Source organism: Crotalus tigris, unplaced genomic scaffold, assembly GCF_016545835.1.
Source record: "Crotalus tigris isolate CLP2741 ecotype Arizona unplaced genomic scaffold, ASM1654583v1 scf7180000024277.1505481, whole genome shotgun sequence".
NCBI classification, from domain to species: Eukaryota; Metazoa; Chordata; class Lepidosauria; order Squamata; family Viperidae; genus Crotalus; species Crotalus tigris.
This window is the reverse complement of record NW_024100449.1, coordinates 527424-553237: the sequence shown is the minus strand read 5'-3', so window position 1 is coordinate 553237 and position 25814 is coordinate 527424. Positions and strand designations below refer to the sequence as shown.

Below are 25814 nucleotides of genomic sequence, written 5' to 3'. Positions count from 1 at the left end.
CAAGCTGCATAACATCTGTAAGCCACAATGGTCCATTAAAATATATCCCTTGTTCAAACTGTCTGAAAGTCAATCAAGTCTACAGGGCAGCTACATTAATGCTGCCATGTCTGCCTCACAATTATGATTCTACTACTGATATGTCTTGTTGAAGTCAGGATCTATTAATCTTTCAGAAACCTTGTAAAAGCATATAGCAAGCAGCCTTGTGCTTTGGGGAAGGAATTGGAAAGAGAAGCAGAACTAGGAGAAAGAGGAAAAGAAAGATTTTTTTTTAAATTATTATTGCCAGGAATAGGTCTCACTTTTGTCTTTTCAGCTGTAATCCTACAATATGCCTAGAGGTTCTGGCAATAATTTTTTTAAAAAAAAAGTAGGAAATTACTTACCAACTCTTTCCTGAGCCAATTTAATGCTTCATCAATGTTTCCAAAGCCACACACTTTCTCCGGGACAAGCAAAATTGGCTGTCTGGAAGAGCTTCCATTGATATGAACCTGCACTTCTCTCAAAGAAACATTTTCCTCTGTTGGTTTTTTCTCTTGCCTCCCCATGTCCTCCTCAGGAAGTTTGGGGTAGCTCTTCCAAGCCAGTCCTTCCAGCTGAGCTTTCCACTCCAAATACGAAGGCCTCCTTGTCTCCAGCCTCAGTTTCTCTGTCAAGGCTTTCAGATTCCGCAGATGATCATCAAATGGAGGACCACCTTCAGCCTTATCATCCACACTATCCAGCATTTCTTCTATCTGGATTTTTGGCATGGATGCCATCCTTTATGCTGGATAATCAGAAACATCCACTGAAAGTTTTGCAGTAGAATCCCAGATGCAGGCAGGACTGTTCAAATAAAGATTTGCTCCTCAGAACTTCCTGGGCACCCAGCAGTTTTTCCCCCTCCCAATTCAAGACGCTCCTTTCATCCAACCATCTAAGCAGAAAAACAAAGACATATTGTTTGATTCAGCCAGGAACTATTAAAAAAAGAACAAACATGCAATCAGAACTTCCTTCTAATGGCTTGACTTGAGAAGAAATGGAAGTTTAATATTTCAGCCTAAAAAAACATCTAGCTAAGAGATGTTGCACAGCTATCTGGTAATGTTCTGGGGCAAGAGCAAACAAGCTTATAGCTTTGCAGAGAAACATTTTGCTGCAATGAGACCTGTCAAGAACTATGCTTCGGGCCATAAAGTGGATTATTAAGGATGAAGTCAGACATAAAGAAGAAATGCAATGGGGGGGGGGTGTTACACAATTAATAAACTCTGATTATTATATTGTGCTTAACATGTTCTGAACTTTTCACCATTATTCTTTGCAATATGAGAAGAAAAGAGTGAGGTAGTAAGGATGGAAAAGATACTTCACTTCAGAAGCTTTCTTTATGGAGGGTCAAATTAGGCATCATACAAATAATGCATGTATCAGTGTCTGGACATATTTTAACCTGAAAAGATGTTTCCCCACTTCCCCTAAGCATGGGACACACATGTCCCAGCAACATCTTTTTTCTGCAAAGTTCCCATGAAATCTTCATCTCATCTCCAGACCATGATTGAGATAACTATAAGTTTTCCTAAGCTAAAGTGGTTTTAGCATTTTCCCTTTCATTCTGGTACCAGCCAAGAGCAACTGCAAAATGTATAAAATCTCTTAGGTATTGCCACCCATTGTCTATGAAGGAAGCATGGGCTATCTGGTCTGTCTGCAAAAGACCACTACATGTCAATAAAGAGATACAGAAAACTCTATTGTCTATCATCTAATGGTTATCCAAAGTTTTGCACCCCAAATCTAGTAATCTGGATTACTAGAAATTGGCTAGAGAAATTTACACCTATAAATTCCATAAACGGATGCAAATTCAGTTCAATTATCTTTTCCAAGATAAAAGGCTAGTTCAGTGATGGCGAACCTTTTAGAGACTGAGTGCCCAAACTGTAACCCAAAACCCACTTATGCATCGTCGAGTGCCAGGCGGGTGTGGCCCAATGGCTGGGTGTGGCCCATTGGCTGGGCGTGGCCCATTGGCTGGGTGTGGCCCATTGGCTGGGCGTGGCTGCGGTGGTAACAGCAAACTGGGTGGGACTACAAAGTTCAATCAACCAATTTCAACTTTGCAAGATCTTTTTTTTTTCCCGTAAGAAGTTGAAATTGACTGATTGAACCTTTTTTCTTTTTGCACACGGCAGCAGAGGCCTAAAGCAAAAAGGTTTTATAAACCCAGCTGAAGGCCTAGGACTGGGGTGACGGTGCGCATGCCCACAGAGAGGGCTCTGAGTGCCGCCTCTGGCACCCATGCCATAGGTTCTTCACCACTGGGCTAGCTTATGGTGTTTTTCCATTTTCCCCTAAGCATGGGACACACATCTTTTTTTCTGCAGAGTCCCTGTTAAGTCTTCATCTCCTCTCTAGGCCATGCTTGAGATAGATGCAGGAAAAATATAATAAATTTCATTGCTCATTTATTTTTCTGCCAACCCAAGGATGACCTCATCTTAAAAGTGGGAAAAAACCCTAAGTCATGAGGATCTGTTCTATCTTTTCCTTTCTTGTTGCATTTATAGGTTATGTTCCCTCCTGAGAAGCTCACAGCAGCATACTTAATGTTCTCCATAGTATTATTCTGTGTCAGGTAATTTAGCTAAGAGATAAGACAAAGGTGATTTAGCATATGGATTTATTTATTTTAAAATATCAGACAATACTATCACCTAGAAACAGATGCAGGGCTTGATGTAACCTTTGCTCCACCTTTAGAGTTCATCTCTTAGTCACTGAGATTCATGCAATCCTGAACAATTTTTTTGTAAAACTAAGTTCCATTTCTTCTAAGAATAGAAAAGCATATACTGTAGGTAGAGATCTGGTAGTCAGAGCTAGCTAGGTTTACACAACTTTTAAATCTGAATTAACAAAACAGAGAGAGACAGTTGGGTTTAGTGGTTAAGGCATCAGACTAGAGTCTGTGAATTCTAGTCCCACTTTAGACACAAAGCCAGCTGGGTTGAGTCAATCATTTTCTTTCAGCCCTAGGAAGGAGGCAATGGCAAACCACTTTTGAAAGACCTTGCCAGGAAAACTTCAGGGACTTGCCCAGACAGTCTCTGAGAACTGAACATGATTGAACAGAAGGAAAAAAATAGAACTGCTACTTTCACTTCACAAGCTCTGCCAAAAGAAATAAAGCTTATTGTTGTTTAAGACAATGGCCTAGTTACCACATGTTGAACAGCAAAGTAGTCAACCATTTTAACTTAATCTAGTGACTTGGGCAAACCCAGCCACAGACTGAAGTTGTAACATTTAAAATGCAAGTAAGAGTTGGCACAATTTAATTATCTATAAATACACACATAGAAATGTAGCCTGTCAAAACTTTGTTCTCCCTGATGGTTTTCCAGAATCTTTTCTCCATGCATGAACATGTTTCCAGATCTTTTTAGTTATGCTGTTGTGATTCCTAGAAGAACAAATATTCTTTTGTCCTTTTAGATATTTATAACCCACTCTAAGAGCAAATGAACAAGAAATCTCTAAAACTTCTCCTTAATGAAAAATTAGGCCACTCATTGCATCAAAACCTCACAGGGTTGTTGTTGTGGGGAAAAGAGAAGGAGAAAGGAGTATTAGATATGTTTGCTTCTTGGAGTTATTTTTAAATATAATAAAGGCAGGATAAAGAAATAAAAAACTACAATAGTGCTGATGTCAAGTCTTGACCGAAGGATATCTGTCTCCATGGTTACAATGGCCCTTTTGTCCTTACATTAGGAAGATCTGTTTAATCTAGGGGAATGAATCAACCAGCTCTGCTAATAAAAATGGTTGTTCATGCAGAAGGAGGAAATGTTTCTCTCATTCTCCTTCATTTATTCTCCGAAATAGTGGTTAAAGAGACCTGTCAAGCCTTGTGCTGATTTTTTTAGGGAAGTATGAAAACAGCTGGAGTTCTCTTCACGAAATCCAGGCAGATAGCAACCAGACTCAAAAGATTCAGCAGCTACAGTAGGGTTTACCTGCTTGAATATCAAGCAATCAGTCAAGGAAGTGACAGGCAATATTTTAGGATATCGCCAGATATGAAAAGTATGAAATTTAGAGCGTGTTGAGGGTGTTTCACAAAATCTTAGGTAGGAGATGCCCATTCACAGAATGTCTTCACTTCTGAAATTTATTCATGAGAAAAACTGATGAAGTTACTTCCAGCTACACTTTCTAGTTTTCCAAGTGGATGATGAAGAAGATGTAGTATTAAATGCTCTCTAATCCTCCCTTGGGGAGATAGGATGACATACTAGATTTCTAAAGAAAGACTTGGTATGCTTCTTTTGAAAGAATGCCTGTGGGGCCCAGAGTCATTTCCATAAATCAGGGTGATACTAGAAGCTTGGCTTTGTGGAACACCTGCTTCTTATTTAATCACTTGATTAAGGAACCTTAAAAAATAATGTCTAGCAGGATAAGGAATCTTGGAAGCACCAAGAAAAAGATGCTGTGGACATTACTAGGTAAGCTAATTGGTTGACAGTTTGAGGGCACCTGAACATGCTGATATGTGGAAATTAAACTACTTTGGCTAAAGCATTTTTTAAAATCATACTACCTTCTGTTTGCTGTATTCGGGAACATAACAAAGTAATTATACATTATAAATTTACCAGACATTTGGCAAAAGGAGGACATGTCCTCCTTTTTGTCTTCATGTCCTCTGTCCAGCAGGCATAGTCTTAAAATCAAACATTGTCAGTCTTTTCAAGTATCTCTTACTATGCAGCTTTTCTCCATGGTGCAGTGCTCTCCTAATGTGCTAACTGAAAATTAACAAGCTCCATTCTGTGACCTTAATTAGTTGATTAGAGCCCTCCTGACAAAGCCTTACTCAGTTACACACTGAAGGCTTTTGCCTCCTAACTGGCTCTAGCACATTCCTGCAATTGAAAAAAACAGTCTTTCTGATGCTGGGAAAAGTAATTTTACATTTATATAGACGTCAGTACATTCTCCTTCTCCTTTCTTCTGGTTTTCCCTGGAGTTTTTGTTGCAGATTTTAAGAAAGTTAAACAATTAATGTCCCCTCCTTCCAGTCCACACTATTTGTCCTCCTTTCTAATTGTCCTTTACCTGTTCTGATATCTGGTAGCTCTAAGTCCAAGGGCTACTAGAGTTCAAAAGAATAAGGTGATAAAGTGATTATGAGATTGATAATTTCATTATAAAGGTTTCAATTTTTCTGTCATTTAAAAACTTACTTATAGATGCAGTACAAGGTAGTCCTCATTTAATGACTGCGATTGGGACTGGCAGTTTCATTGCTAAGTGATGTGGTCATTAAGCAAAACATTACATGACCATGACAGACTTACAACCTCACTTCTGCTGCCATGGTTAAGTGAGTCATCAGGTGACCATTTTACTGCCAGCTTCTGCAATGACTCGGTTTATCCCAAGCCAGTTGTAAAGCACACAACTAGTGACCTTGTGATCACAGGGACCGCAATGGTTGAAAACATGAGGACCAGTCATAAAGTTACTTTTTCAGTGCTGTTACTAAATGGGGCAGTCATTAAGTGGAGACGACCTGTTGTGCATGGAGAAAGTTAAAGCTACAATACTTCTTGCTGACAGATTTCTATGTAAAGGGAAGTTTTGTATCTTAAGAAACAATAAATCTTTTGACCCTCTCCTTGTTCTCCTATCAAAGGATTTCATCCGAACCTGACAATTAGATGGTCAATGTTAGAGGAAGAAACTTTATTTCTGTCTTTATTATTTTTTTGTCTTTTTCTTTTCAGAAAAGCATAAACAGAGTTCTGTTGGATGGCACCAGAAGCTTTCTTGCTCTTCTGCTGTTTTCCAGAAAAGTACCATCGTAAGGATCTCAAGCCAAGCATCCTCATGTTCAGAGCCTGTTCAGAGCCAGATTGCCCCTCATCTCAAAGAGCAGCTATGATTTAGGTTAGCTTTTTTGAAGATGAAACTTAGACATGTACCAGAACACTGCAGGCAAATTAGAAATTGTACAGAACTATAGGGCTCAGAGGACAAACTCCTGCCTAAAACTGCATGCAAAACATAGGAGATCCTGCACAATTAAAAAGCACCCCCTGGTTAATTTTGAAATGACTGAACTTTTAACACTTTTTTCGTCAAGTATTTTGGACTTAAGGTTTCTGTGTTGCAGAATAGTTGTAATAATCTTTTAATGACAGTTAATTAAAGCCTGGGTAAATTTATTCTTGTGCCCACTGTTTTTTAGATTTAATTTTCTATGAGACTCCTAAGGGTCTGTTGATTCAGGGTATATAAATGTTCTAAATAAATAAATAGGTGGCTAGGCAGGATGTAGAAAATGCAACTTACCTCCCACCCTCTCTTGTACTAAGTGGAGTGGAGGATAATATTGTTTGTAAATTAGCCAGATACAATTCCTAATTGTCTTTCTATAGAAGCCTGAGATCACCTGAGATTTTAACTGCTTTGTTCCGTGTAACATTTCCCAGACCGTCTGTTAATTTTGTTTATAAAATTATCTTAGAGGGGCACTTGGGTATGTACTTAAGCATGTAGCATTCTTTTATATCTTGAAGGATCTCTCCTTACGTAATGAGCTATCTACACAAAGTTGAAAAGAAAAAGCATATACTAATCAGGAAACACTCAGAGAAATATACCTATAAAGAACAGACATTTACAAGGTGTGGTTGCCTCAGTTGTTGATTAGAAGTACATAATGGAATTTCTTGTTGGCAGAATTCATTTTGGCAGATCTCACAATGTTCTCCAGCTAAAAAAGAAGAAAAAATAGTGGCTGACATAGTTCCAAGTTCCATGGTGATAATGTCTTTCCCCGCCCTAGAGAAATCTTCCCCCTTAAGGGACTTGATTGGAATTTCTGAAGTATAGCCATACTATAAGCCTAAGCATTGCCATACAGAATGTGTTTGTATTTCTTCTAGATCTTTTGAGTACAGGTAGTCCTCGATCTACTGCCATAATTAATCCAATATTTTCTGTTGCTAAGTGAGACAGCTGTTAAATGAATTTTGCCCCCATTTTACGACCTTTCTTGCCATCATTGTTAAGTGAATCACTGCTGTTGTTTAATTAGTAATTCGGTTGTTAATGAATCTGGCTTCCCACAAAAGGGAAGGTCACAAAAGGTGATCACATGACCATGGTACACTGCAACAGACATAAATACAAGTCAGTTGCCAAGCATCTGAATTTTGATCATGTGACCATGGGGATGCTGCAACAGTCCTAAGTGTGAAATGCGGTCATAAGTCACATTTTTCAGTGCCATTGTAACTTCGAACGGTCACCAAAAGAATGTCGTAACCTGTAAAATGAGATATTATTCAAAAGGAAAAACAAGGTGGATTGTTGAATTCTGTAAAATATAGTATTTTATCTGTATAGTTGCACATATCATGGATGACAAGAATAGGTAGGAGGAATGAGATCTAGGTAATTAGGTTATTGTTTTTATTTGTTTATTTAAATGTATTAGTTACCAAACTGCAATAGATCACACACCCAAGGCCACCCAATTCCAGAACTACTCTGTTTTTCTTACAATGAAAAACCAATTTGAAGAAAAATGCAAGTGACCTGAGAGAAAAGTCCAAAAAGAAAGCAAAACAAAACCAAAAATGTTCTCCATGACCCATCTGTCCCCAAGGCCTGGGAGAACAATTGCTTCAACAATTTCCTGAAGAACATTGGGGCATGAGGAGACATTATTCCAGAAAGCAGGAATTGCAACAGAAGTTTTGCTATTTGCATTTTCATGGTTCTATTTTTATCATTCATATTCCTCTGTTGTTGTTCTTACGTGCTTCTTTTGTGAGCTTTTGTTTGTTTGCTGGGTTTGCGTTATGTTTGAGATGTTTCTACAGGAAAAGAAAAGCAGGATATAATACAATTTCCCCCTCACTTGCCTGAGCACTGAATGATAAACTAAGAATAAGAAGATTTGACCGGGGTTGAGAAAGTTGACTTCAGTTAGCATTGATTTGATTAGATATGTACAAACCCATAATAATAATAATAATAATAATAATAATAATAATAATAGTAGTAGTAGTAGTAGTAGTAATAATAATAATAATAATAATAATAATAATAATAATAATAATAAAGTTGGAAGGGACCTTGGAGGTCATCAAGTCCAACCCCCTGCTCAGGCAGGTAACCCTATATCATTTCGGACAAATGGTTATCCAGTTTCTTCTTAAAAACTTTCAGTGTTGGAGCATTCACCGCTTCTGGAGGCAGGTTGTTCCACTGGTTAATTGTTCTAACTGTCAGAAAGTTTCTCCTTAGTTCTAGGTTGCTTCTCTGCTTCATTAGTTTCCATCCATTGCTTCTTGTCCTGCCTTCAGGCACTTTGGAAAATACTGTATATGCCGGCATATAAGGCGACTTCCGCAAGCGTTAAAATCGGCGCCAAAGACGGGGGTCGTCTTATACGCCAAGTCGTCTTATACGCCAGAAATACTGGTAGTTTCCTGCGTATAAGACGATGTTCTAGGAATGCGACTAGGCGCCAAATACAGGGGTCGTCTTATACGCCGGGTCGCCTTGTACGCCGGCATATACGGTAGCTTGACTCCCTCTTCTCTGTGGCAGCCCCTGAGATATTGGAACACTGCTATCATGTCCCCCCTCGTTCTTCTCTTCATTAAAATAGACATACCCAATTCCATCAACCTTTCCTTATATGTTTTAACCTCCAGTACCCTAATCATCTTGGTTGCTCTTCTCTGTACTCTTTCTAGAGTCTCAACATCTTTTTTACATCATGGTGACCAAAACTGGATGCAGTATTCCACGTGTGGCCTTACCAAGGCATTGTAGAGTGGTATTAATACTTTGCATGATCTTGATTCTATCCCTCTGTTAATGCAGCCTAGCACTGTGTTGACTTTTTTGGCAGCTGCAGCACACTGCTGGCTCATATTTAAATGATTGTCCACTAGGACTCTGAAAGCTCTCTCACAGTTACTACTATTGAGCAAGGTACCCCCTATACTATACCTATACATTTGGTTTTTCTTGCCTAAATGTAGAACCTTACTTTTTTCACCATTGAATTTCATTTTGTCAGCTAGCGCCCAATGTTCAAGTCTGTCCAGATCCTCCTGTATCTTAAGCCTGTCTTCTGGAGTGTTGGCTATTCCTGCCAGCTTGGTATTGTCTGCAAATTTGATGAGTTCCCCATCTATCCCCTCATCCAAATCATTGATGAAGATGTTGAAGAGCACTGGGCCTAGAACAGAGCCTGGGGCACCCCACTACACACTTCCCTCCATGTAGATGTGGTTCCATTGAGGACCACATGCTGAGTGCGGCCAGTCAGCCAGCTACGAATCCATCTGGTGGTGATGCTGTCTAACCCGCATTTTTCTATCTTATCGAGTAGTAGGTCATGATCTACTTTATCAAATGCCTTACTGAAGTCCAAGTAAATTATATCCACAGTATTCCTCTGATCCACTAATTTTGTCACTTGGTCAAAGAATGCAATAAGATTTGTCTGGCATGATCTGTTTTTGACAAACCCATGTTGGCTTTTATAGTAATGACTTTGTTTGCCTCTAGGTGTTCGCTGATTCATTGTTTGATTATCTTTTCCAGAATCTTCCCAGGTATTGAGGTCAGGCTGATAGGTCTGTAATTTCCTGGGTCCTTTTTTTTCCCTTTTTTGAAGATGGAACTACATCAGCTCTTTTCCAGTCCTCTGGTAGTTCCCCAGTGCTCCAGGATCTTTGAAAAATATAGTTCAGTGGTTCTGAGATCACATCTGCCAGTTCCTTGAGAACCTTGGGGTGTAATCCATCTGGTCCTGGAGATTTGAACTCGTCTAGGCTGGACAGGTGCTCACTTATCATTTTCTTGTCTATCTTAACTTGTGTTTCTGTTCTGTTTTTTATGGCACTATTTTTGATAGGTTGGTCTTCTTTTTCCCTTATTGTCCCATATTTCAGATAAATCTTTCTTGAAATACTGAATTCTTCTTTACTTTCCTTGTGTGTTTGCTGAGAAAGAATGACTTTAGTCCAGTGCTTCTCCATATGTAGACTTAAAGTCCCAGAATTCCCCAGCATGGTGTTTAGACCAGGGGTCCTCAACCTTGGCAACTTTAAGACTTGTGGACTTCAACTCCTAGAATTCCTCAGAATTCTGGGAGGTGAAGTCCACAAGTCTTAAAGTTGCCAAGATTGGAGACCCCTGGTGTAGACTGTGATGTTGATAATAAAACTACAGCTCAGCGTCCATCTATTAGGTAACTTTACAGTTATCAATATTGTTTTAGAGATTAGAGGGAAAAGGAGAAGTAGTGTGGAATCTCAAGAACTGATAATAGGCCAAGAGGTTTTTTTCTCCCTCTCTCCTTCATTCTGCAATAGTCTGTAAACAGAGGGAGATACCATATAAAACAAGGTTGGGAGATGTTTTGTTTAAAAAGTATTTTTGTAGCATGGAAAATGCATTTGGATAAAATTTCTATTTTCCAAAATAATTTCCTCTTTCTTAAAAGTACTAATTAACATATAACACTGAGCTGTACATCCCAACCTAGTGACCATATAATGCCTTGGGCTACAAGTTACATTACATCATAACTGCCAATGCTATCTAGGGGAAGATTGATTTAGAGTCTGTATGCATTCATTATTTACCAAGACCAACATCACCTTCACATGGGCCTTGTCTGAGATTACTGGCCCCCTTCCAATGCTGCTGTGAATCACTCTTTTATTGCAGCCTGTTTGGTGTGGTGATTAAAGAGCTGGCTTAGAAATCAAAAGATAGTGAGTCCTAGATCTCCTTTAGGCATGAAAGCTGACTGGGTGACTTTGGGCTAGTTACTCTCAGTCCAACTCACTTCATAGAGTTGTTGTGCAGAAAATAGGGGGCAAGAGTATTAGGTATGTTCACCACCTGGAACTGAAAGAAATGCATGTGTGTATATGCATGTACAGATAGTCCTTGACTTACAACTATTTGTTCAGCAAATGTTCAAAGTTATAACTGCACAAAAAAGGTGCCTGGAGCACCGCCTAAATCACCATCAGTCAATTACAAAAGGCAGTTAACTTGGAACAGTTTACATCATGTGACAACACCTTTGATACCATCAGACAACAACATCTGCCTATCCCAGATCCTTGGGAAGAACCTGATAGATGGATAAAAATGCCAAATCTAGCATAAAAATCTGGTTGACTAGGTGGCCAACCATAATGTAAAATAAATATATAAGAAATAAAGTTAAAAACAAAATCTGTAGCTCCTCCAGTCTGTGTCATGACCCTACCATTTATATTTCCCGTCATGTCCCAACAAGCTTTGGCACATTGTGGGAAATGCCCAAAACTATTTGAAAATATGCTGATGCTGCTTGATTCACCTACTAGAATAGAGATGGGTAACCTTTCAGTAGCCAAGGGCTATGCTTAACATTGGAGGCTGCAAAAAAGAAAGTGGGCAAGGTAACATCAGGGGAGAGGGGAGAGACATCTTTAGGAATCATCTTAACAACCTCTTGGTTGCCATATTTCAGGAGCTCCTGATGTCTCTGTTGCTGGAAGAGGACTGTAGGAAAAACTTTGTGAGCAAAAAAAAAAAAAAAAAGCTGCTAAGGAAGCTGGGACCCCATGCAGCAAATGCACAAGTGATGTTTAGAAGGAACAGCTTTTTTCTCTATTGCTTGGCTGTCAAACACACAATATTCTTCATATATTCATTTGTATGCACATAGTGTTCTTTGTGTAGAAATAGTTTATAAGGCAACTATGAAGAGAAAGATTCCTTTCTTAAGATATTTTCTATTCAAAATTTATCTCAGGAGAAAGCTTTAAAACAAGATAAGGAAAGTGGAGCAAAAGTACACTAAGAGAAAACAAGAGTGCAGTTTATTTGCTCACATTAACCAGTTTCTCTAGGGAAGGAGGTTTTAAGGGGCTAAGTCAAATGCCTCCCGAAAACTGGAATTTTGAGGAGATGTTTGAAGTAGCAGGGAGAGGTACATATTTATCCTAGGAGGAGCTCCAGTTGCGGTATGGTGCCACTTTCTCTACCCTACAAAAGGAAGTAAATACATAGATGCAAAGATTGGGGCAAGAGTGGCTTGCAATGCAGTGACATCAAATCTCTCCCTCTACATACACACATACATACACACACTCTCACAAACTTTTCTGCAAAAGAAAAAATCAACCATTATTTGCAGCAAAATTGCTACCTACTTTACTTGTTAGAAACCTTAAATGCAATATTTCAAAGGTAATATCTAGTTTTCAATATGGAATTTTATTTTAAAGTTAATATTACATATTGTTTTGGGTCTGGCAAGTATTAAAACTATTTTGTTTCATATGCTGCCACTTAATATTATCAGATGGGAAATATATAAACCTTACTGCATGTCACATATTTTATTTGAATGACGTTCTGAAGCCATAAAACCAAATCTCAGTGTATTGTGTAAATGTATCCCCCTCCCTCAACAGTTCCCAGATGGTGAGGTATGTTTGCCTTTTACACTTAAAAATAACAAAATCTTTTAGTACAAATTTCTGATCTTATACCCTGATGGTAACTTGCACTATTCATATATTTATTTCCCATCTTTATTATTTCCAGGAATAACTCAAGATGGAAAACATGCCTAATTTCCCCACAAGAGCAACCCAGTGAGGTGGGTTGGGCTGACTGGTCCAAGGTCATCCATCCAGTTTTCATGCCTCAAGTGGAACTAGAACTCATAGTCTCCTGGTTTCTAGGCCAGCACCTTAACCATAAGAGATACGATGAAATATCCTACAGGGATATGCCATCCATCATGTTTTTATGGTAATATAATATCTGAGAGTGTTTCATGTCACCATACAGATTCTAAGCACAGTTGCATGAAAATAATCAGATGTGCTGCTACATATGAAACAATTATCTATTGCTACAAATCAAACTTGAAATAAAGATGACACAGCTATTTGGTGAATAGTCAGACAATTTATGCTGAATATTTGCAACAAAGCTATCAATGGGAGAAGGAAAAAATCATTTCATTACAATGAAGTCAAGACCAAATAGGAGAGCTTCTGCACTTTACCGATAATAGCTGAAAAATTGATGATTGGCTTTTTTCTGCCCAAAGCTCCGTACTGAAACATCTATAAATTCCTTCTCACAGAAATGGATATATGGACAAAAGCTCACAAAGGAGTACCTAAATATAGAAACTTATTCCAATAAATAATAAATGTGTGCACAATTTAACTATGCTTACTTTAGGCCTGTGGGGAGATCTAACCTGGCTTTTAGTTGTTTGACCTGCAGACTATCATTGCTTTTTTTAAATTTACTCATGCATGCATAGTTTATGGTTCAAAATTGCTATTCCCCCCCCCCTCAAATCCAGCAATTTGGTATGGTGGGGAAAGCACTGAAGCTAATGAAATTCACATTCAACTCTTCACTGTCACATAGCTTAATGAGATTCATTGGGGTGGCAGAATCCGTCCCTCACTCTGGTTCAGGAAGATGTGGTTGTTCTGAGGAAACAGGAGGGCAAAGAGAGGGGTAAACACCAGAACTGTCCCTGAAATGTGTTAAAGAAAAGTTGGGCTACAAATACAAATACTACTGATATTACTACTCATAACTATTTATAAGAGTCAGTTTAGTCTAGTGCTTGAGGCAGCAGAATAGAAGCCAGGAGACTATGAGTGCTGGTTCCACCTTAGGCATGAAAGCTGGATGGGTGACATTGGGCCAGTCACTCTCTCTCTCTCAGCCCAATCACCTCATAAGGTTGCTGTTGTGGGGAAAATGGGAGGAAGAAGTAGTATCTTAGGTATGTTTGCTGTCTTGAGTTATTTCTGAAAATAATAAAGGTGGGAAATAAATATATAAGTAGCGCATCATAAGTTACCAGCAAGGTATACAATTAGAAATTTGTTAGCTTTAAAAATGCAAAAATATTTTGTTATTTTTAGTGTAAAAGGTAAACATACCTCACATTCTGGGTACCGTTTAGGGAGGGAGATATAGTTATTCAACATATTACATTGAGATTTGGTTTTATGAGACCATCTAAACACAGCCATGGGATCTCATGATAGGCACAGAGCTTTATTTCATCCAGTTTTCTTATATCCAGAATGTTCCATTTAGCTGTATTTTCAAAGGAAACATGAAAGCCTTGGAAAGTTTCTCAGGAATCCCCAATAAAACCTTAACTACCTTGAAAGACAGATCCCACCACTAGTGATCTTCTCTGCTTGTCCCAGAGAAGAATTGGGTCATGAAGAACATATGAAACTGCCTTGTAGTGAGTGAGACCCTTGCTCAGTATAGCCTGTTGTATATTGTGACTCAAGTGTTCCACCAGTATTCCAGCCAGAAACCTTTCCAAGAAGTATAATATAAGGCCCTTCCTACTGTATATACTCACGGATAAATGTATCCACAGGTAGCCTGAACCCAATTTTGGGGGTGTATTTTGGAATCTAAAAATTCTTGGCTTATCTATGAGTATATAAGATAATTTAAATGAATAGTTTTAAAAGTACTTTATGGTGATTCAAATTGTTGGTCCATCTAGTACCTTTGCATCTACTTCAATTAGCAGGCATTCTCCAGTGGTCTTTCCAATTAGTAATTATTTGATACTTTTAAGATACCATGGATTGATGAGATCTTAGATGGTTTAGTACTTACTTTAAAATTGCCTCCTCTACACTGGTGCCCTTCAAGTGTGTTACAATTACAAGAATATCTAAGTTTCAAGACACAGATAAGCACAAGAAGTTATGCATGGCTGAATAGTAAACAAATTTAAGAATAAAATATTCTTCAAAGGGAGAACAATTAGCATTATATAAAAGGGATCAGGGGGTGCCATTAGAGTACAGACTTAGATTTGTTGCTTATACTACTATATCTTGCCATAAAATCTATTCATGTTTTCAGCTCACCATTTGGATACAGGAATGGGGTGGTTGAGAATAGGCAACAAGGTTCTTTCACATCCCCAGACATTAAGTCAGAGAATCTTCACTTTCATGAATACACATGAGTGTGTGTGTGTATACACATATTAAAGACACAAAAAAAACCTTTGATTTAGTGCTGCTCTCCAAATACTGTAGTCAACGAATTATTTTTTCATAATTCACTAGCTTTATGAATCATGCAACACATTTTAAAAAAGAAATACAACAGAGACAAAGCAAACAAAATCTGATCAGTTTGCCATTATGCCAGTTTACATCATATAAGAGCTACCAGAAAACCTTTGCTTCACTTCATCTCATTTTTCTGCTTTCTTTCTTGTCCATCAGTGGAATCACCATTATGATACACAAGCGGAGGGAGGTTTAAAATTAGACCAATTTTCTATCATGCTGAGATTATAATCATCTGTTGCTATTGAAGTTCTTTTCATGAGCTGCTCTTGTTATTTTTTTAACAGAAAGTAAACTGCAAACAAATAGAGATGGTTGAGGAGCCCCCCTCCCATAATAAAAAAATGTAAAGGAACTAGAACTTAAAATTTATTTCAAGAAAAGCCTTTACAAAATGAGGTAAAGTCTCTCTAACAAAATGGTGAGTTTACACCAGGGATAGAATTGTCCTTAAATTGGATAACCATTTATCTGAAATGGTTGATCCGGGGGCTATTCTATTCTATTCTATTCTATTCTATTCTATTCTATTCTATTCTATTCTATTCTATTCTATTCTATTCTATTCTAAATATTTCTTACTACTCCATTCAACCATTTAATATGCATAATGTATATCAAAACTCTCACTGTCTTAATAATAATCACTTACCACACACCTGCACCCACAGGTTTGTTATTCCAGAGTTGTTCCTGGAATTTATGATAGGAGCATAGACACAAGAAGATTTCAGTAGATGCTTTTATTTGACATTTCAGAATAAGATTTTCTGATGGGGATTCCTCTCATGTTTTTCACCATATCCTTTCTATTTTGATATGCACACACAGACCAACAATGTTGGTTGTAGCAATAAAGCGAGGGAAGATTCCCCATTCACGCCATTTTGGACTCTTGAAAAAAAGGTGGGGTATAAATGCACAGAAAGGGAGAGAGAAAGAGAGAGATAGAAGGACTGTAGAATGCCTTCTCAACGTTAGGGCTAGCTAGGAGCCATCCATAGAGATACCTATGAAAGATACTTCAGTAAGTTGAACTGTGAGTCCCTCACATAATAACATTTATGGCTGAAGGGATGAAGAGCCGCTCCCCCCCCTGTGAAATCAGCCTGATATCCCATTAAAAGCATCTCTTTTCCCTAAGAACACTCCTCAATTCGAATACCGTAGAATTGAGTTGCATTTAATCTTATCTCATGTTCCATTGTCCTTTTAATGTAAACTGCCATCTTTATAATAGCGCTCAATTTTCAATCTAAAAAAAGAATCTTAGCTCTCACACACTCTTTAAAGCTTTTGGGGGGACTCAGAAGTGCTGTTGTGCTTCTCACAAATATCCTTTGCCACTACCTTACTCTCTCTGTGGGGGGGGGGTGAACGTTGCTATTTAATAAAGGGTGCTTTCAGCATTCTCTCCCTTTGATATTGTTTGCATTCCATTTTCAGCAATTTATTATTGTTGCTCGTATATTTTTATTTTTGGTTTCACACTATCCACAGAATGCCATTTACTGGAAAACTAACAATATAACACAAAAACAAACAGAGACAGGAGGAGACAAGAAACGCTGTCTAACATAGAGAGCTCTCCACCCTAATTTGTGGAAATGCAATGTGTGCTATTAAATGGAACTTTCAGAGCTGTCTTTAAAATTGCAGCTTTGCTGTAATAAAACATGGTGATTTGCCCACCTCAACATGATGCAGAAATGGTAAAATCTCCACCTGGGAAGAGAACTCTGGAGTATCCATGACTGTGTGTATGAATACTCTTAGACTCAATGCTAGCAGCTTTCATAGAAACCTCTTGATTTGCCACTTTCTTTGTGAGTGGGTGAATGGGATAAAAATAAAGGGAACTCACCAGGTTTTCTGGGGCAGGGAGGGTTTTCCCCATTAAAATCTGAGAGTCATGCCTTCATATCTTGGTCTGCATTTTGTTCTTTTTCCAACATGAATCTCTGCCCAGCTGCAGCTGTGGTCCTATTTTACCTCCTTGTCTTCCTCTCCACCTTCACAATCTGTGTCTGCCTCAGCTTTGAAAAATGTGTGTGTGTTTTTTTTCAAAGGGACTTCTCTCTCCCCCTTCATGTGTGTATATGTGATTGCGTCAAGCTGGTTGCTTAGATACCACAGTACTATTCCAGTTTCAGGCTTTTCACTCTAGAATTACTGTCTGTCTCTTCTCTCATTCATGCCAGTCAGTTAGCCCTGGATGCTACCTCCCACTAAGACATCACCCTGGAAAGACCTGAAAAAGAAGATGCTTTGAGCAAGGCTGGGTCCTAAACCCTGCCAGATTTCATTTTGCTTCCCACAAATGAATTTTCAGGTGTCAAAAGGCAGAAAAAGTTCTCCCTGGACAGTCTGCATACCTCCAACACTACTTGGATAAATACAGTAGATTCTGTCACATTTGAATTTCCATTTCAAGGTTCAATTCAACTAGTCCCTAACCATACTCAAGAGATATTTGGTTTCTGCCCGGATGCTTTAGTTACATTCATCTGATCTGCAATACTGTAGCTGTTCTTTTAACAGTTTTGAAACTGGAATAGTATTTGAACTTTGGGTTAAAGATATGCCAAAAAATATGGGCAAATGCTCCCAACAAGGTAACATATAGGTTATCAGTTACATTTTGCATGAAATGGTAGGCAGCTCACTAACTGGCATTTAATGTATGGGATATCTAGGGAGGGATAGCACCTCTGTTTTAGGGCCTGCAGTGTCCTTTTGTTAGAAGTAAATCTTCATCCTGGTTCATCCAAGCCGGGAATAAATATGCAACATGGCGGCTGCTTTGGGAAGATGATTACAGTTTATTGAAGAAGCAGAAAGATGGTTTTTGCAGGAAAGAACAGAGGAGAGAAGGGCTGGGCACATGGGCAAGGGGTTTTTATACCCTCTCTAGCCTTTTGTTTGGAAGTTTCCTGTTCCTGTGGCATAAACTTTGAGGCTATTTCCTGTGTCACATATTCTGACCTGAGCCTAGGTGTGCCTCTCTGGTATACTTGATGGTAATGGGTTAGTCCTATTATGTCCCAAAAGTCATATCCTGCTTTCCTGGGGCTGGGCTAATGACTTAGAGTTGGATGAGGTATGCAGATTTTCTCTTTGTCTTCTTGAGTTCTCTGGCTCCAACTTTCTGATGGTTTTACATCTGCATTTGTATAGGGCTGGCTCCTGCTTGGGGCAAAGAGATTTGAGGCCAGGATTGGTTTCTGGTTTTAAAAAATCCTTTTGAGGAAAAATATATTTTTCTGCCCTTTTAATATTTCCTTCTCTGGGCTAACTTCCCTCATTTTTAAGGGCTGCTTGTTTGTTTTTCATCCCCACCTGGCTCTCAGCAACCACCTGTAGCTCCAAATAGTTGTAATGTGCAGCAGCCATATCCCAGTAAACCATCTGGGCAGATGGGCCAAACCAGATGAAGGTCGTTGATGGGTCTTTCGTCCTTGGTGAGGTAGAGAATTTGTCTCTCTCAGGATGTGAAGTCAGGCCCTGGCAGATTGAGTGGAGGAAATTGATCAAGAGTCTAACAATCAAGAAGGCAGGCCCAGCAGGCACTGTGGAGCACTAAGAGCATGATAAGACACTTAGACTTCCTGATCATCCACTGCTACAGGAATGGTCTCCAGATGTAATGGTTCTCCATGCCACTGGATTAAGGTCTCTTCTGCCAAGAGAGCAGGGCTATGCCCAAGGAAATTCATGAAGTTGATTCAACTATTCTCTGATGTAATGACAGAACAGGTTCTTGACAACAGTGTACATCAGCTACATTTTTTATTTACAATGAGTAAAACAGGGTTGTGTGCTAATTCCAATTCTATTCAATTGGTTTTTTGCTAACACATTATCAAGTCCTGTCCAATGTCCGAAAGAGGAAGTGTATATCAGCTTCTGATTGGAAGGCATTTTCTTTTACTTTTGTTGCTTGAATGCACAAAATGCCTCCACATAGTCATTTAAGAAACTCTTTTTGCTGATTCTCAGAAACTTCTATGCTGTTCTGATTATCAGCCTGAACAAGGCAGAAGTTCTTCACCAGCCCATGCAAAATACCATGCCTAAAAACCAAAAATCATTGTTGGAAATACCTGGATGACAAATGTAAACAGCTTCAAATACTTAGGAAGCTTCATCTTGAGTGATGGGCTTTTGGACAAAGAAACAAACTTCAGGATCAGCAAGGCCAGCCAGGCACTGGCATGGCTGTATACTAGTGTCCTCAATGAACACAGCTTTTGTATCTCCACAAAACTAAAGGTCTACAGAGCAGTGGTTGTCCCTTCCCTCCTACATGGATATGAGTCCTGATCTCTGGACCAAAGGTACATAAAACAACTGGAGAAATTTCACATGTGCACTCTCTGCTCTGTCCTCTGCGCTCATTGACAAGACCATGTCTCCAACCTGGAGGTCTTAAACCATGCAGAGTCCAACACTGAGTCCCTGATTATCTGTGTCCAAATAAAATAGGTGGGACATGTCACCAGAATGGATGACTGCCATATGCCTTGCCAGTTGTTCTATAGTGCACTGGAATCTGGAAAGAGACCCTGAGGTCAACCATGTAAATGCTACACTTGTGAAAGAGACCCCACTCCACTGTGACATTCAGCCAAGGAAACTACAAGCTGTGGCTGCTGACAGAACCCACTGGTGAGCCCTCTGCTATGATGCCTCCTCCTGATTCGAAGAAAAGCGCTGCCAAAAACTGATAGAAAACTGTGAGTAGCAACACAAAATAACACCCACAGTTACTACAACAATGGACTTCAAATGGTCCCATTGTGCTAGACTCTGTGCTTCAAGACTTGGACTGCATCCCTTATTTAAAATTATTCTGTGTCTTCTTTTTCTTTGTCCTTCAATATCGCTCTGTCCATTTCTACACATTCCAATGTTTTCTTGATCTCTTCTTCGGGTAATATTTCTTCGTTTTTCAAACACTAAGCAAATACAATTCTTACTGCTATTAATGCATACAACATTAAGTATATACTTCCTCATCATATTTTTCTAATATTATATCTAATAAAAATTAGTTCCAGTTTATAACATCTTTTCTATCCAGCTCATATCTCAATTATATTTGCAGTTGAGGCCACCTTATTGAACCAATACCCTGTTTTTTCTCAACTCTTAATTTTAAATAAGGGATATAGGTTATCACTGGCTGGGAAAAAGGGGTAGAAATTAGAAGACATCTGAGACATCTGAGACAAGATGTTAAGTTCCAAAAATCCCGAGGAAAAGTCTTGAAAAGTAATAACATGGTCATAGAACATTAAATTTAGAAAAGGGACTTGGAGATAATTGAGTCCAGATCTCTACTCAGTTCGAGATCTACAGTGCAAGATTCCACCACAATACATTCTGCAACCCAGTGCTTCTACAACTGAGTCCAAAATTTATGTTGCTAAGTAGGAAATTTGTTAAGTGAGTTTTGCCCCATTTTATGACTTTTCTTGCCACTGAAGGTGTTAAGTGAATCTGGTTGTCCCATTGACTTTGCTTGTCAGAAGGTCACACTGCAAGCGTCATAAAGATGAACCAGTTTTCAAGCAGCCGAATGGTCATAAGTCACTTTTTTCAGTCTTATAACTTCAAACAGTCATTAAATGTTATAACAGTTATAAGTCGAGGACTATCTGTACATGTGTATTAAATTGCTGTCATGTTCAACCAACCTGGATAATGTTTATGTAACTGAAAGCAGGTGGAATTTGTACTATTGTAATCCAATATATCACACAATACCAACTTTGAACAAGCTGAACTATAGTATTCCCAGCCAATAAGCATTCAGCTTCTGCTTAGGAGGGAAATCCCAGAGCCTCCAAAGACAGCCTATTTCACTGTCAAAGTTTGAAGTTTTTCTTATTGTTTAACAGAAATCTACTTCCTTGAGATTTTTTATCCCTTAGTCTTCTTTCTAGAAAAACATAGAAGAAGTTCCCTGTATGATAGTCCTTTTCTAATGTTCTTGGTCATTTTCTATTGTCAACCTAGAAATGTAACACAAAATATGTTAACAAGGCAATGCTTTATCAAAAAACAAAATGGGGGAAATTAGAGAGGGCAATTTACCAAGACAGGGACAAGGAGGGAAATAACTATTATTCCTGGAATGTATAGTGTCTATAACTGAACATTTAAAAGTAACCCTCATAACGACTAGCATAATCAGTTCCTACAACCATTACACCATATGGATTATGTCAACAGAACCCATATGCCAATCCCTTGGTATCTCCAGGTAGCAGATATTGACAAAAATCTGAAACCTCCAAGAACTGTTGCTAGTCAAAGAATTTGGCTTGATGGCTAGTAATTTAACTCTTTCTAAAGTTTCCTCATATGGAAACCAAGACTGTCTGGATGAGCCCATTTTTGAATCAAGCTGAGCTGTGACAGACTGGCTAGTTTTGTAAATCTTCTAATGATCTTTTGGATATGTTGACAATAAATCTTTTGTATGTCAAACAATCTAAACAAATTGCAGGAAATAAGCTGGGTCATTTAATTTGCATACTTTGCTGATATATGGGAGGATTTTTTCTATTTTGATGCTGTATCTATGTGAGAGCATAAGATTGATGAAACATGAAAAATGCTCTTCAGCAGTTTATTTAGGAGCGACCTGACATGATTGGATGTCATTTAATATGGGAATTTAATGGGTAAAAAGCATTTCAATCTGTCAGGATGTTCCATTTCTGACCTTTAGGTTGCTGCGGTTAGACAAATTTTAAAAGGCAACTAAAACAGTAGGTTGAAGGACTGGAATTTAAGAATGCCGACTGAGTTTCTCACGCTCCTTAAAAAGGGGGTGGGCAAGCTCTCTACTGGAGAACATGACTGCCTTCCACTGGACAAGTATAGATGTTTACTGCTTCATCTGTGGCTTTGGGACCTGGAAGACAATATCAGGAGATGCCTGTTCTTCTGTTGATACAATATACACTCACAATGTATGAAACTCTCAAGATAACCCTTTGTGGTATGCCACAAAGTAGAATAGCCTCCTGGAATAGCCTCAGTTGGCAAAGAACCAGGTAAAAACAATTAGCAACTCACTAGCATTCAGAGGCTCTGTGTGAATTCACTTCCAATCAACTCTCTGAGTTACTTGTGTGTCTGAAGATCATCAGTGGAACTTCTTTTGCCAGAAATATAGAAGGAAGAGAAAGGTGACACCCTACTTAAGAACATTCTCTGGATAGCTCAGTTGGTGCTGATGTTACTATAGTTCAATGTTTCTCAGTTTTGGCAACTTGAAGGTATGTGGACTTCAGCTCTTAGAATTTCCAACAATCATGCTGGCTGGGGAATTCTGGGAATTCACACATCTTAAAATTGCTGAGATTGAGAATAATAGTTTAGACTATGACATTGATCCTCATTCGTTGTTGTTCTTGCTTATGTCTTTTGTGGGTTTTTTGTGTGCTTGCTAGGTTTGTGCTATGATTGAGATTTTTCAACAGGAAAAGAAAAGCAGAATATAATCCAAAGAAACAAGCACTCACCCATCCCCTGTCCTGGGAAAGAAGTGAGTGGTAGACCATTCACAAAAGAAAAATTGATCTGGATTGGGAACATTGAATTAAACTTCAATTGGTACTGATTTGATTAAGAAGATGCAAAACCATATTCCAGATAAATCTTTCATGGAATACTAAATTCTTCCTTTTTTTATTGGTTTGCTAAGAAAAAATGGCTTTATTTGAAGGCTTCTCACTATGTGGATCCCAACATACTGGCTAGGAAATTCTAAAATTTGAAGTGCACATATCTTGGAGACTTCTGAGATTGAAATGCATACATTTCAAGCTGCTGAGGTTGAGAAACATTGCTGTAGTCTGTTTTACTGTTTTTACTACTCTGAGATGTTGTTTATGTTTTTATGCCATTTGTAACATGCCTTATGTTGTTTCTCCCTTTGCATGCTATCCTGTTTTCTGTTAACATAAAGAGTGGCTTAAACAAATACTTGAATGGGTAATTAATTTAACTCCTGGGTCTTAGATAAGGAAGGGGAAGAAAAGAACAATGGTCAATATTTCATTCCTCTGACCATTGGCAACCACAAACAATATAGCCAACCTGACCAGGGACAGCCTTATAGACCCAACAGAAAAAAAAGGACAAAACCAGTTCAGCAGTGCCAACCCCCATCCAACCTGCCCAGCCAACCCCAACCCCAAAGAGACCAGAGCAGTACAATAATCTCAACTCAGCAGCAGCCAACTGTACCAACCAAGGATCACAGTTTCTGCAGCAGCAGCATCAAGCTAGCAGAAACAGTGACAGAAAGGAGCTCTGTAGAAACAGAAACGCTCAGAACAGCCCAGCAGGAAGGAAAAAGAAAGGTTGGTTGGAAGCGCCTGGGATTTGGGCAAAGAAGGAAAGAATGACTTTCCTCCCTGCTTCCAAAGGTTGGAGTGTGCAAGCAAGGGACTGATGCTGGGAACAAGGAAAGGGGAAAGGAAACATTTTGGGGATGGTGACTGGTTGGCATCTCTTCACTGCCAGTGTTGCTGGACTTTTCTGGCTTGTAGCATTGCTGGATTTCACAGCTGGGAACCATGGGTTGCTGAGCTGTTGCAATTACCCCTTTTACCTTTTTCTTCAACTCTTTTCGGTGCACCCCTCCTTTCATCCATGCTGCTTTCCTGCAAGCCCCTCCTTACAGTTCCTCCTGTGTGCTCCTCTTTCTTATACACCATCCCTCTCTCCAGCACTTTCTCAGGTTACTCAGATTCTTCTCCATTGATGCTCCATATCATTATCAGTCCTCTGGATAAGGTAGTAGACCCAAGAAAGAGGACAAAAAGAAGTGGTGCCCTGGAAGACGACAAAATAAAATTTTCTTTGAAATGGAGAAGTAGTATGGGCATTTTTCCAGTTGTATTCCCTTCCTTCTGCAGACACACCTAGTCTGATTACTGCATTCCTTTTATATGGAGCCGCTTTTGAAACTATTTGAAAATAACAGCTGCTGCTTCAAAATATTATTTCCATGCTGTTGACAGACGGATTTATTTAGAACACATGACTCCATTGTTATTCAGTCAACATCCATTCTTATTCTGTAAGTCTGGCCCTACTTCCCTAATGTAGTAGGAAAATGTCTAGGACTACATCCTCTAACATTTCCTAGGAGTGGCCAAGAGAATGAAGAGTTGTAGTCTAGCATATCAGGATGAGACAAAATGGGGCAAGGTTCTCATAAAAAGTTTGGGACATGGTTCTTCAGCTAGAATATCCAACTGTTAAGACGTTGTTAGATATTTTATTACAAAATGGAATTTGCTTCTCTCATTTTCTGAGGGCAAAGTATACTTTCCTAATGGGTGAAACCTCTTTTGTTTGTCTATTTATTGTATTTTACCACAATGTAATTTCTTTTATAGAGGCAGGAACACATAAAAATGATTTATTGAATGCAATTCTGGAAGAAAAAATTAATTGCAATTAGGGGAACTAAAGAAAAGGGTAAATAAATACAATTTTTTAAAAAAAGAATTTTGTTTGTAAACATAAAGAACAGCTTATTTTTGTCCTCTTGGGTTTCTTCCTAAGGACACTTTATTTTCCACTGAAGTAGCCACAAGTCTAAGATTAGCTCAAAATATGCTACTTAGTTGATTTGCTGGTCTTAAGGCTCTAGACAGCAGCAACCCTTTCCCACTTTGTTATTCTGATGGTGTTGGCAGGAAACCACTAACAGAAGTCAACTGACAAAGCGGAGTTACTTTATTAGAGCATTTCTCTAGTTGCATGTGTTTTTATCAAATAGATCATTAGAAAAAGACCTGGTCTGTTCTTGCTTTTAGCAGTTCTGGAGGATTTCTGGAATTTCATGAAATATGTTTTGAGCCACACACAAGGAACTCTAAGGTGAGAAAAACTGAATTAAATATTAACCGTTGGGACTGTATTTGAGGGCATTGAATGTGATCCATAGAACTGAACATTGGACAAAAGAGTCAGTTCAGCTCTTGATTTAGTGTTCAGAAATCTGCCCAGGGGCTAAGTGTAAGCCATTCACCTAAACTTAATTTCCCATCTGTAAAGTTGGAATAGTTTTAACAGATGTTAACCGTAAGTAGGAGAAAATGTATCCAAACTTATATTCGCTGCTCCTCTTGTTCAACATGATTCAGCATTCTCAATTTTCATCCATTTTCTCTTTCTTTTGGTATTTTGTAAGTATGCAGTCATGTCAAAGATTGTCTTAAGTGTGTATTAGAGACAGCTAACTTTATGAAAAAAATCAAGATAAATTATATATAATGTTGACTAATATACAGTCTCCATCTAATAACTGATGATTGTTCCTTAAAATTGTTGGCAGTCACAGATAAATTTGGCGATTATCATGAACCCCAGCCACTCATTTGCAATTTGCTGCTTTGCAGAGTGAGATGGGTGCCATATAAATGTAATAAATAAGTAAATAAATATTTTTTAATGGTCACACAAATATGGCTCCCAGCAATTGCTTATATGTATTTTATATACAGAAATGGAGGCGCACCCTCAGAAGTTTTTCTTTAAATGTGAAATTTCTCTGGCATTTTGGTCTGAATCCAAAAATTCACC

The 25814-nt window shown here is 38.6% G+C and overlaps 1 protein-coding gene across 4 annotated transcripts in view; it reads right to left on the bottom strand.

Moving 5' to 3' along the window:
* Positions 1-24085, bottom strand: part of FAM167A (family with sequence similarity 167 member A) — a 33596-nt gene extending 9511 nt beyond the window's left edge. Inside the window, exons 1-3 of one of the 4 annotated variants that reach the window (XM_039323541.1) lie at positions 23830-24085; positions 6672-6784; positions 390-925 (exon numbers count right to left, since the gene is read on the bottom strand). In XM_039323541.1, coding sequence (XP_039179475.1) covers positions 390-767 — 378 coding nt within the window. In that variant the 5' untranslated portion in view covers positions 768-925; positions 6672-6784; positions 23830-24085. Of the gene's footprint in view, positions 1-389; positions 926-6671; positions 6785-17061; positions 17239-23829 lie in introns of those variants that run through there. The other 3 variants (XM_039323539.1, XM_039323542.1, XM_039323543.1) reach the window with 3 other exon arrangements.
* Between the last annotated feature and the right edge of the window lie 1729 nt (positions 24086-25814).